Genomic DNA, 13,879 nt, shown 5'->3' with positions numbered 1-13,879 from the left:
AAACCGTAGTAGCTATACTTGTGACCTAAGATAACATCCTACCATGAAAGTGCCATCACGAAACAACCTAATCTTTCGCGAAACTATACAGAAAGACCGGTGCCGCTGATGGGTGGATGTGAATGGGTCACAGCGCCCATTACGAACAGCGGCACGGACCACCCAGCACCGCGCAGCGCCAGCTCATTGCGCCGCTACATACCTGGCACTGAAATGACGTTAGGTTCACCTGACTGCTTCCTATAAAGCATCTCTGGTCGTCCTATTGGCACACACCTGAGACCAGAACTTAGTTTATACGTGTGTCGGAAGCCACTCACCTTCGCCCAGGATAGTTCTCCGGCCTTGGCAGTACTGTAACAGTGTCTGCCAACTTTTTACACAGCCTCACAGTTCACGCCCTGAACCACGGAGGCAGTGCAAATGTTTTCAAGTAGCTTGTTATGTGTAATCATGCCAGCAGTGGTGGACGTGGGGAGACAGATGGCGGAGTTTTGAAATTTGTAAGAATTGGTGTCATGAACTGCTATATATATTATGACTAGTGAGGTAAATACATTGTTTGTTCTCTATTAAAATCTTTCATTTGCTAACTATGCCTATCAGTAGTTAGTGCCTTCAGTAGTTTGAATCTTTTATTTAGCTGGCAGTAGTGGCGCTCGCTGTATTGCAGTAGCTTGAGTAACGAAGATTTTTGTGAGGTAAGTGATTTGTGAAACGTATAGGTTAATGTTAGTCAGGGCCATTCTTTCTTAGGGATTTTTGGAAGTCAGATTGCGTTGCGCCAAAAATATTGTGTTTCAGTTTTAGCACAGTCTTGTACAATTGTTTAAAGAGGACGTTTCAACCAGTTCTTAAAATGGTTCAAATGGCTCTGAACACTATGGGACTTAACATCTGAGGTAATCAGTCCCCTAGAACTTAGAACTACTTAAACCTAACTAACCTAAGGACCTCACACACATCCATGCCAGAGGCAGGATTCGAATCTGCGACCGTAGCGGTTGCGAGGTTCCAGGCTGAAGCGCCTAGAACCGCATGGCCACACCGGCCAGCTAACCAGTTCTTACAGTAGCATGTAATGAACATATAAAGTTTATACAATCAGTGAAGAAGTTGTTACAACAGTTTATTGTTACTAAATAACAGTGCCCAGAGTAAAAAAATGATGGACGTAACAGTTCGTTAAAATAAATAACAGAAAATACTCTTTCAAAGGCTTCATGATTTCAAGAGCCAATAAAAGATGAGCTACCCATTTTCTTTCGAGCGTAAATATATTTTTGCTGAACCAGATTGTAAATTGTTCTCTCAAATCACAAAAAATATCAAACACATTATTTTGGTACAATAATGTAATATGAATCCTAGGTTGTTACATGGGGAAGACTTACAAAGCAGTCATCTGTCACAATAGCGCTACAGATAAAGCGACTGTAAATGAAACAAAGAATGTCTTTGGTTATGATATCCCTGCGTAGTGACTGAGATTGTGACAAGAACATAGTGCGGCACCTGGCTCTACATGTCTACCCCGTAAACTATTGCACGCTGCACGGTAGAGGGTACCTGGTAACACTGACAGTAATTTTGTTTCCTGTTCCACTGGGGAATGGAGTGAAGGAATCATGATTGCCCAATATGTCTCTGTACAAGTCCCCCAGTCTGCGCCATTTACTACACTCTGGAACAGCGCGACCGCTACGGTCGCAGGATCGAATCCTGCCTCGGGCAGGGATGTGTGAGATGTCCTTAGGTTAGTTAGGTTTAAGTAGTTCTACGTTCTAAGGGACTGATGACCTCAGAAGTTAAGTTCCATAGTGCTCAGAGCCATTTGAACCATTTTTTTGCGTCATTTACTCCTTACAGTCCTTGTGGGAGATTAACGTTGTAGGCAGTGTAACAGTTCCGTAGACTGTAGCAAATGATCGTTCTCTAAATAGTTTTTCGCGAGAAGGGCATCGACTTCCTTAAAAGGATCCCCGTCCGAGTTCACAGAGCATTTCCATAATACTCCAGTACCTATCGCATTCGGAAGGATGACGCTTCAAACCCGCGTCCGGCCATCCAGATCTAGTCGTCGTACATCCAGAGTTGAAATGGAGAACAGTGGGACGTCAGCTGGTGTAAATTTGTATTAAAGATGAAGAAATGCCTACAGCTGTATTTAAGGAGTCGATTTTATTTTGGCAACTAGTTTCACGTTGTAACAACGTCATCTCCAGGTCCACACACTTGTTGACGTCAACTGCGTGCGCCTGATGCTAGACGTCAGTGGTGAGATATGGACGTGCTGCGTGTGGAAGGTGAAGATGACGTTGTTACAACATTGAAACTAGTTGCCAAAATAAAATCGACACCTTAAACAAAGCTGGAGGAATTTCTCCATCTTTAATATAAATCCAGATTTAGGTTTTCTGTTGTTTCCCTAAATCGGTCCAGGCAAATGCCGGGATGGTTCCTTTGAAAAGCCACGGTTGATTTCCTCCCCCCTTTTTCCTTGCCCCCCCCCACCCTCCACCCGTAGCAACCAACCAACCACAGAATATCCGTACGAGATGGTGGAATGTATTCGTGTTTTACTTGAATTTTAATATATCTCGCGCCATGTCTTCTTCAAACGTTTATGGACCATTTTTCCTTGTGAAGAAAACTGTAACTGGCTTTGTGTGCCTGGCCGCGCTGCAGCAAAGGTTTATGCCAGAATAATAGGAAGGAATAGTAACAACATTTTGCCAGAAAACGGAGCTCCACCGAATGTTTTGAGACGCTCGTGACTACGGCTTTCCGTCACGATTCTCCTCTTGTTCAGTGGCCCCATGAACATCTGACTCAGCTCTTCGTGACTGCGTCTTATGGCGTCGTGTGAAAGATAATGTGTTCATGCCCCCACTTCCACTTAATCTGGTAGAGTTGCTACGAAGGATATATAAAGCGGGAGGCGATTTCGACCATGACATAGTAGGATGCGTATTGCACGACTATCGTACTAACGTTCGCTGCGTCACAAACCTGCCACAAGCACCTGTAATGCGACTTCAATGAGACATTAGGAAAAATATCATCTACACAATTCGGAAGACAGCTGGGGCAGGCAGATGCGAAAGCAGTCGTACAATCAGCTTAACACCTCATACATGTAAGCTGATGTCAAGAATAACACAAAAAAGAATAGAAAAGAAACTTGTGGGTCCGTTGGACGAGAATCGGCTTGGCTTAAGGAAAGGTTGTAAATGGGCTGTTTAGGTTTTTTTGTTGGTAACGCCATGTAGCGCTCTATATGAAAATCACTGACTGTGCTGTGTGAAGTTTGTGGCTGGTCTGCATTGTTGCAGTATTGCTATGTTGGGCAGATAGACGTTAACAGCGCGTTTGTTCTCTATCAAAATCTTTCTTTTGCTGACTATACCTATCAGTAGTTAGTGCCTTCAGTAGTTTCAATCTTTTATTTAGCTGGCAGTAGTGGCGCTCGCTGTATTGCAGTGGTTCGAGTAACGAAGATTTTTGTGTGGTAAGTGATTTGTGAAACGTATAGGTTAATGTTAGTCAGGGCCATTCTCTTGTAGGGATTATTGAAAGTCAGATTTCGTTGCGCTAAAAAATATTGTGTGTCAGTTTAAGCACAGTCATGTATAATTTTTCTAAGGGGACGTTTCAAGGCTAAGCCACCAGAGAGGCCGTTCTGACTCTCCGCTTCATAATGGAAGCGAGACTGAAAAAAAATCGAGATACGCTTATGCGATTTGTCGATCTAGAAAAGCGTTCGACTTCGTCAAATGCTGGAAGATGAGTGATGTATAATATGTACAAGAATTAAAAGGGAAGAATAAGATTGGAAGACGAAGAACGAAGTGCTAGGACTGAAAGAGTGTTAGGCAAGGATCCAGTCTTAAACTGCTACTCTTCAATCTGTACATCGAAGAAGCAATGATGGAAATAAAAGAGAGTGGAATTATGATGCAGGACGGAAGGATGTTAATAAAAAGATTTGGTGATAACATTCTGTCCTCACTGAACGTGAAGGAGAATTACAGGATCTCCTGCATGGAATTAGCAGTCTAACGAGTACACAATATGTGCTGAGAGTAAACTGGAAAAAGACGAAAGCAACGCGATGTAGCAGAAATGAGAATAGTAAGAAAATTGCTGACAAAAATTTGTGTTCCCGAAGGAGACGAAATTAAGGAAGGAAAATACCCAATGACGAACGAAGAAAAGAGGACAAAAATTAGACTACCAAAGACGGCATTCCGGGAAAAGAGAAGTGAAACATTGACCTTAATTCGAGGAAGAAATTTCTAAAAACGTACTTTTGAGGCACAGTAGTGAATGATGGACAGTGAGAAAAATCGCAACAGAACAAAATCGAAGAATTCGAGGAGTGATGATACACAGTGATGTTGGAAATAAGGTGGACTGTTAAGGTGAAGAATGAGGAGGTTATGTAAAGAATAAGCAGAGGAAGAAACATACGGAAAGACTGACAAGAAGAAGGAGCAGGACGATAGGACATGGGGTTAGGGAATAACTCACACGGTACTAGAGGGAGTTGTAGAGGGTAAAAACTGTAGGGGAAGAAAGATATTGGAATATATTCGGCAAATAAATAGGAATATACGGTGAAAGAGCTAGTCTGAAATGAAGAGATTAGGCCAGGAGAGGAATTCGTTGCAGGCCACGTGAAAGCAGTCAGAATACTGATGACTCAAAGTAAATAAATAAGAAACTGAGTAATAAACTTGAAAGGCTGCATTATCCACTGATATATGTCATTTATGTATAGGTTCTGTGGCTCTCGCACAGTGGGCTGCTGAATCGTGCCAGTTGCTGTGCAGGGTACAGCAGCGGCTGGCGGCAGCTGCGCCCACCTTGCGCCCAGCGGAGTCTCTGTAGACGGCCCAGCGCTGCAGCGCGTCCCTCCAGTAGAGCAGGTGGAAGGACTCGGCGTACTCCTGGCCCTGCCCGTTGCCGAAGCGGCCCTGCGTCTCGGTGGCGGTGATGAGGTGCGGCCGGCCCAGGTCCACCTCCAGGAACTCCTGCACCTCGCTGCTGATCTGCGCCTTCGGGCACCACGCGCCGCCGTTCTTCTCCTGCCGGATCCTGCGGCAAGCAGGTGCGTTACCACCTGTAATTCTGTATAAGTCAATAACCTACCTTAATCAAACCTATGTCCATGTACCAAGTTTCTAGTGGTTCATTTCATATTTTCTAACAAGTGACATTGAATGCTTGTTTTTAAATGGAGAAAACTCGTTTACGTGTACAGGAAAACAACAGCAACAGGAAAACTTCCTGTACGCCTGTGTACAGCCCCTAATCTTTCACATCTTATTCTCACTAGCCATTTTTCTTGTGTCATTAGTCTACATCTACGTCTACATACATACTCCGCAATCCACCATACGGTGCGTGACGGATGGTACCTCGTACCACAACTAGCATCTTCTCTCCCTGTTCCACTCCCAAACAGAACGAGGGATATATGACTTTCTGTATGCCTCTGTACGAGCCCTAATCTCTCTTATAGTTGTGGTCTTTCCGCGAAATATAACTTGCCGGCAGTAAAATTGTACCTGCAGTCAGCCTCAAATGCTGGTTCTAAATTTCCTCAGTAGCGATTCACAAAAAGAACGCCTCCTTTCCTCCAGAGACTCCCACCCGAGTACCTGAAGCATTTCCGTAAAACTCGCGTGATGATCTTCTGACAGATTTAATGCCACCAGCCCCAAATTCCTACACAGTGCCAACCTCCTCATCTGAGTGTAGTGCTTGCAGCCTAGGTCCTCAATTATCTCGTGGACATATTACAGTCTCTGTCTTTCCCTACAGTTTTTCCCTCTACACTTCTCCCACACATACCAAACAAATTGTTTATCGATGTCTTAACAGACGACCTATCATGTTGTGTCTTCTTCCTGTCGATGGCGTTTTCCACATGTTCCACTCTCCACCGATTCTGCGGAGATACTCCTTACTTCGAGAACGAAATTTTCACTCTGCAGCGGAGTGCGCGCTGATATGAAAGGAGAGCTTCTGTGAAGTTTGGAAGGTAGAAGACAAGGGTCTGGAGGAAGTAAAGCTGTGAGGACAGGTCGTGAGTCGTGCTTGGGTAGCCAAGGCGGCAGAGCAGTTGCCAAGGTCCCGAGTTCGAGTCTCGGTCCTTCACACAGTTTTAATCCGCCAGGAAGTTTCTCAACCTCCTTGTTCCTTACCTTGTCAGTCCATCTGAATTTCAACAGTAGCACCACATCTCAAAGCCTTAGATTCTCTTCTTTTCGGTTTTCCCGTAGTCTATGATTTACATCCCACGCACCATTCGCGAATGGTACATGGGAGGGAATGATCAGTTAGTGGTACCACAAGTACCCTCCGCCACACACTGCCAGGCTGCTGGCAGAGTACTGAAGTAGCTCTGCGTCTACGTGGATACTCAGCAAGCCGCTGCACAGTGGAGAGTGGAGAGTGCATTGTACCACAACCAGATATTCCCCTTCCTGTTCCACTCGCAAATACAGAGAGGGAGGAACGACTGTCTGTATTCCTAATTTCTCGTACCTTATGTTCGTGGTCCTTGTGCGAAATGTACGTTGGTGGCAGTAAGCTTCAAATGCTGCTTCCCATTTTCTCAATAGCTTTCCTCTAAAAGAGCGTCGCCTTCCCTTCAGGGATTCCCATTTGAATTGACGAAGCATCCTCTCAATTCTTTCGTGTTGATCGAACTGACCAGTAACAAATCTAGCAGACCGCCTTTGTAGATGTAGGTTTCTCATCTAAAAGTTCTTAGAAATTTTTTTCTTTACATTAAGAAATTTGGTGCTAGCGGGCTCCTCTCGGCCAGGAACGCCCTCTTTGATTGTGCTGGTGTGCTTTTTGCGCCCTCCTTCCTTCGTTCGTGAAGTATTGTTTCACTTCCAAGGCGGGAGACTTAATTATCTTAGTCTACTTGGTAGTCATAAATTCTGATGTTAACCTTAACCTTATTCCTACTATTACTTTGGTCTTGGTTCCTTTTATTCTGAATCCATAGTGTGTCCTCATTAGACTGTTTGATACCACTCAACAGATGAATGTCGTCAACGAATAGGTATCCTTTAACTCTGAACTTAAATCCCACTCTTGAAATTTGTCTTCCGTCATTGTTTCCACGGCGTATCGGTAGAATAGTAGAAGCGAAAAACTGCATCCCTGCCTTATACCGTTTCTAAGCCGAGGAATTCCTTCTTGGTGTTCCATTATTATTGTTCCCTATTGTTTCTTGTACACACTGTGTATTACTCGTCCTTACCTGCAGTGTACACCTATTTCTATCTTAATTTCGAGCATCATGTATCATTTTACGTTGTAGAACTCTTTTTCCAGGTCGACATAATTATCCCGTGCACGTGTTTCGATTTTTCTTAAGTCTTGCTTCAGTTAACGAGCTCCATTGCCTCTCTGCTGCCTTTACTTTTCCTAAAGCCAAACTGATTGTCGTCTAAACAGGTCCTAAATTTGCTCTGATTTGGTCATTTCGTGTGGCATTAATCGTTATTTATGTTTTAGTATGTTTGCTACATTTATGTTTTACTATGTTTACTATTGCTAGTTGATATAGACTTCAAACGTTGTAACGGTAGAGGAAGCCTCACTGTAACCTTATTTGGGGTTTCCTTCACAGACGCACCACAGTTTCCCAGGACCCTTCCAGAAAATCTGAGTCTTCTATTCACCTTCCCTAAAACTGATTTTATGTGCTGACCTATTTTCATATCGTTTCTTAGTATTTCCTTTAAATATTTACAGAAACGATGACATATACGTCAAATGTTCAACATTAATTTTACAGCTGCACATTTCCAGACCCATCTCTCTACTACAAATATTCTCTGTAGCGTGACGAAACTGGTTGCCTGCCACTAAATACACGTGACAGCTGCTGGTGTTCCACTGAGACGTGGCTGCTGAAAGCTTGTAAATTATGTAAATTATCAGCAGGTGCGTTTTCAAGCGCTACGCAACCATGGATGAATACAAGAAGGCAAGGGCGCCCATACCACGGGATAAGGTGTGATGGGGGAGAGGGTGGCAGCACCCCCCCCCCCCCCCCAACTAGTTCTCAGAGAGAGGAAAAAATATAGTGAGGTCAGACGTTTTTACTTCAAGAAAGTGGCTTAAAAGTCGTATTACGAAGTTTTTAACACGACTGGAAGTGGAACTTTCTGTGGCTACTTACACGTCGCCATTCATCTTCCAGAAAGTTAAAATACTCCGTAACCCTAAATCTAACCGCCCCCCCACCCTTTGAAACTGGCGTATGGCCACGCTTGCACAATACTGTCCTGCACAGTAAGCCGTTACTGGAACGTACGATTCCCGATTCAGAGGAAAGAGCGCGGCACATGTCACGCTACAAACGAGAATGAGTCAGCAGCCATGTGAGAGCACTGCTACCTCTGTTACTATGACGTAGGATGTCGTCCTCCTTAGACATCGCTGGTTTCTGAAACCTTCGAATGTGAGCACGCTTGTTTCCCGACGCAGCCGTTGTCTTGCTGTTTAACGTCAACATTACCCCAGTGACAGTGGTCATGGGCAAGTCTGTGGGTGGAGACTCTCGATTGGCTTGTGCAAGAGGCGGTCGCGCGCATCCGCGCCACCCAAAAATTGTCCGAAGAATTTTCCAAAGACTTCATTATGAGTTATATGGCATTACGTCGGTTCGTATGGTAAAAGCTATTTATAAATCGGTTCATTCGTGGAAAGGTACGTGGCACTATTTATGAAATATGTGTAAGAAAGATTGTCGTAACAAGTTTGTTGGCGTGGCCATCCTCTGCAGCAAGCATTGAAGTGATTGTTTTGTAAATAAAGCTGCCTTTTCCTGCTGCCGTTTAATTTATTTATGCAGATCCGTTCTCCTTTTCTTTTTCTTGTTCTAAGGCATCATCAGTGGGATCTATAACGATACAGGTTTGTATTTTTAGGTTATTGAACAGTTCACGTCGCGATTTTTTATGAGACAGACGAACGCGGGAAATTCCGATTTTTATGTGGAAACTGTGACTTTTGAAATAACTAAAACCGGCGTGACGTGTTATGTGAGTCGGGACCGCGGACGGAACGTTCAAAGGGATCTACTTGTGTAATACTGTATGTGAGCAAGCATACTGTCACAGACAACCCGTTTTGTAACCCTTTTACTAACGGTCTCTGTTAGTTGCTGTAAGCTGACTGTCATGCGCGACTGTGATTGTGTGTGTCTGCCGAAATTATAACTTCAGGTTGGCACGAACGTGTCAGTGTGTTGTGTAAAAGGAGTAACAATATATCGAAGTTTTCTCTTATGAGCTTTAGTAACCCAGTAACCGGAAATTTGAAAACATTTGTTGCAGCCTCTAGATACCTACAGCGCGACTGGGTCCACTACGGCTTTTATGTCGAGACACATTGTCTATTTTCTAACAGGGTAGGCGTCTGGACTGCACTGCAGATGAAGAAATTGACGGCAAGATGAGTGCCCCATTTTCTGCCAAGAGAACCGTACAACCGCGCCGTTTCACGCCGACACAGCTTCAGATATGTACCATAATATCGGTTGCGAGTGGTTTGTCAATAGCTTTGAGAATCTTTAGTGACTGTAACGTCTTGCTAATTTCAGCAAATTAAATATGATAAAAACTTACTTAACGGCGAGTATCGGTAAAGGAGGCTGTCTAATTGAGCTGCGTTGTCGATAGAATACGACACAGGTTATAAATGTGACGTTAATGACGTAATCAGTGACTTTGCTATGCTCAAAGCAAGAAAAAGAAATATTATAATAAAAATTCAATCCCTGGGAAGGAATGTGCTACCAACACTTAGTTATGGCTATTTTTCTTTTATTTCCAATTATTAACTCATGCACATTTATAATTTGTATTTAGTAAATATAATCTGTTATTTATTATACACCATACTAAAATTAAGAAACTGCCATAAATAGAAACACATAGGTTTTGTTTTTATTTCTTTTTTAGCAATTTTATACTGTTTGTAAATTATCTATTACAGCAAAGCATTTACTTTGTTTTGTGTAACATTTGTAGTCTATGTAGCTCTTTTAAGTAATATTTCTGGATACTGCTCCACTTTTACTAAATCTACTTTGTACAAGTCTGTGCCTAGAGAGCGGTAGTTAGTTTTATCTCCGACGAACGTTATGTCCGTGGGATGATAACTGGTAAATATGTTTCCCTATACCACGAGACCCCAGGGTGAATAAGGAGACTGAGACCTGGCGAATTCTCCTCTGCTCCCTAGCCTGCAGACCGGACCCGCACAAATGGTGTTCAGAAACGACTGCAGCCAGTCGCCTTTCACGACGGTACAAGTTTTAATTTCTCGTTATAGGTTTCAAGTAGCCTAGCGACTTGTCATCAGACACTACAGTTCCTGGTAACTATTCGTAGCACTGTGTAAACTCCGAATTTATAGGCAACACACATAATCAGATGACATTCTGGATAATACATCATGCCACCCAAATCAACGTATACTAGTATTACTAGGATAAGCACATCATCATCATCATCATCATTTAAGACTGATTTTGCCTTTCAGCGTTCAGTCTGGAGCATAGCCCCCATTATAAAATTCCTCCATGATCCCCTATTCAGTGCTAACATTGGCGCCTCTTCTGATGTTAAACCTATTACCCTCAAAATCATTCTTAACCGAATTCAGGTACCTTCTCCTTGGTCTGCCCCGACTCCTCCTACCCTCTACTGCTGAACCCATGAGTCTCTTGGGTAACCTTGCTTCTCCCATGCGTGTAACATGACCCCACCATCTAAGCCTGTTCGCCCTGACTGCTACATCTATAGAGTTCATTCCCAGTTTTTCTTTGATATCCTCATTGTGGACACCCTCCTGCCATTGTTCCCATCTACTAGTACCTGTAATCATCCTAGTTACTTTCATATCCGTAACCTCAGCCTTGTTGATAAGGTAACCTGAATCCACCCAGCTTTCTCTCCCATACAACAAAGTTGGTCGAAAGATTGAACGGTGCACAGATAACTTAGTCTTTGTACTGACTTCCTTCTTGCAGAAGAGAGTTGATCGTAGCTGAGCGCTCTCTGCGTTAGCTTCGCTACACCTCGCTTCCAGTTCTTTCACTATGTTGCCATCCTGTGAGAATATGCATCCTAAGAACTTGAAACCGTCCGCCTGTTCGAACTTTGTTCCTCCTATTTGGCACTCAATCCGTTTATATTTCATCCCCACTGACATTACTTTCGTTTTGGAGATGCTAATCTTCATACCATAGTCTTTACATTTCTGATCTAGCTCTGAAATATTATTTTGCAAACTTTCAATCGAATCTGCCATCACACCTAAGTCATCCGCATATGCAAGACTGCATATTTTGTGTTCACATATCTTAATCTCACCCAGCCAGTCTATTGTTTTCAACATATGATCCATAAATAATATGAACAACAGTGGAGAGAGGTTGCAACCTTGTCTTAACCCTGAAACTACTCTGAACCATGAACTAAATTTACCGTCAACTCTAATTGCTGCCGGACTATCCATGTAAAGACCTTTAATTGCTTGCAAAAGTTTGCCTCCTATTCCATAATCTCGTAGAACAGACAATAACTTCCTCCTAGGAAGCCGGTCATATGCATTTTCTAGATCTATAAAGCATAGATGCAGTTCCCTGTTCCACTCATAACACTTCTCCATTATTTGCCGTAAGCTAAAGATCTGGTCCTGACAACCTCTAAGAGGCCGAAACACACACTGATTTACATCCAATTGGTCCTCAACTAATACTAGAACTTTCCTTTCAACAATACCTCAGAAGATTTTACCCACGACGCTGATTAAAGAGATACCTCTGTAGTTGTTACAGTCTTCTCTGTTTCCATGTTTAAAGATTGGTGTGATTACTGCTTTTGTCCAGTCTGATGGAACCTGCCCCGGCTCCCAGGCCAAAAATTATCCTGTGTAGCCATTTAAGACCTGACATTCCACTGTATTTGATGAGTTCCGACTTAATTTCATCCACCCCAGCTGCTTTATTGCACTGCAATCTATTGACCATTTTCTCCACTTCCTCAAATGTGATCCTATTTCTATCATCATTCCTATCCCATTCTACCTCGAAATCTGAAACACTGCATATCGTATTTTCACCTACATTGAGCAACTCTTCAAAATATTCCCTCCATCTGCCCAAGGCATCCACAGGATTCACCAGCAGTTTTCATGGCCCGTCCAAAATACTTGTCACTTCCTTCTTACCTCCCTTTCGAAGACTGCTGATTACACTCCAGAATGGTTTTCCAGCAGATTGACCCATAGTCTCCAACCTGTTTCCAAAGTCTTCCCAAGATTTCTTCTTGGATGCTGCAATTATCTGTTTGGCTTTGTTTCTTTCTTGAACATAACTTTCTCTGTCTACCTGAGTTCTAGTATGTAGCCATTTTTGATACGCCTTCTTTTTCCTTTACAGGCTGCCTTGACTCTGTCATTCCACCAAGGATAAGCACTCAGCCGTAAAAATTATTTACACTGAGAACGCCATGAAATTAATTGTATTTAAAGGAATAGCCCACAACAATGCTTTTGACACATTCACAGTTGACCAATCAAAAATTAAAACCAATCAGAAACTAAAACATATCAATTATCATTAGAAGAAACCACCAAATTCGACCCTCTGCATTTTTTCGTTTACATCGCCTATTAGCTAGCAAAGCTGTTTAAACTGTACAAGGTCAAAATAAATTTTCACACAAACAACAACTCAATGTACATTATAACACCAGAATAGCCATTTCACTTTAAAATAAAAATATAAAATAACTTCTCACAACTATTCCTACTTATATATAAAGAAAATAACAAGAAGATTTGAAATCCAATACAAATACATCGAAGCATTCTATTTTAAAAAATCGAAATAACGCTAACTTTCTGCCAGCTTAGCACAAAATAGGCATTCCATTACAAACATAGAAAGTGACCCACACACTACTGGAGAGTGGTTAAAGACGGACTATAGATGACCTGCAACAGCCATGGAGACCATCAGAAAACAAAATCGATGGAAATAAACAGCTCAAGTAAGAAAGCAGTGACTATTAAAATACTAGAAAGAAGAATATGACACAGAGATCATCATATGTATCGTAGATCAACATTAGAATTCGTACCCAGCTTTAAGTATTTGAGCTTAACGCTACAAATCAGGCGGAACCTCTTTACGTCTGCATATTGAAGCGTTATTCGGAAAGTAAGGTCCGATCGCCGGTGGAATAGAAAAAACAGTGAAAATCCGACGAAGCTCTGAGCAGATTTGTCGGACAGTGCCCCTGTTGTCCCTGTCGGCCCCGTCTCGTCGCTCTTTCTAATTCTGAACGCGCAGAGAGCACGTAAAATAGTGTCTCCCAACAAGTATAGGTACCTTCTGAGAGATTTCGCCTGATTTCACGCAACCCCACATAACGTGTCAAGCGTGTCCTTCTTCATGAAAGTGCAGGGGCAACGAGGACGCTCCTGCAGCGTATTCGATGATAAGTGTATGGTCACCCCCACCACACAGCCCGGACAACGCTTTCTCTGACTGCCATCTCTTCGCTCAGATGAACCGCTGTCTACGAAGACAACGTTTTGGCACAGACAACATGATGCCTAGAGAATTGGTGCAAAGTCAGATCGACGACTATGTAAAAAAGCAGCTGGAAGGCGTAGATAACTGTCGTAAATTAAAAATTGTTTTATTTTCCGTTACTGAAGGAAATAATGGGGAGACGGGCAACGAGAACAGATACGTGGGGAAAGGACTGAACTCTCAACTCCATCACGTGTGCACACGTTTAGCCACCCATGGTTTCCAAGAGGAAGA

General features: G+C 42.8%; 1 protein-coding gene across 1 annotated transcript in view; it reads right to left on the bottom strand.

The window, feature by feature from the left end:
* The window catches only part of LOC126267934 (epithelial discoidin domain-containing receptor 1-like), a 439,627-nt gene that overhangs the window by 212,929 nt on the left and 212,819 nt on the right, over window positions 1-13,879 (bottom strand). Inside the window, exon 4 of the mRNA XM_049973245.1 lies at window positions 4,869-5,100. Coding sequence (XP_049829202.1) covers window positions 4,869-5,100 — 232 coding nt within the window. The remainder of the gene's footprint in view (window positions 1-4,868; window positions 5,101-13,879) is intronic.

This window comes from Schistocerca gregaria, chromosome 4 (genome assembly GCF_023897955.1).
Source record: "Schistocerca gregaria isolate iqSchGreg1 chromosome 4, iqSchGreg1.2, whole genome shotgun sequence".
NCBI classification, from domain to species: domain Eukaryota; kingdom Metazoa; phylum Arthropoda; class Insecta; order Orthoptera; family Acrididae; genus Schistocerca; species Schistocerca gregaria.
Note: the sequence above shows the minus strand (reverse complement) of the source record. Positions and strands in the feature narration are given on the sequence as shown.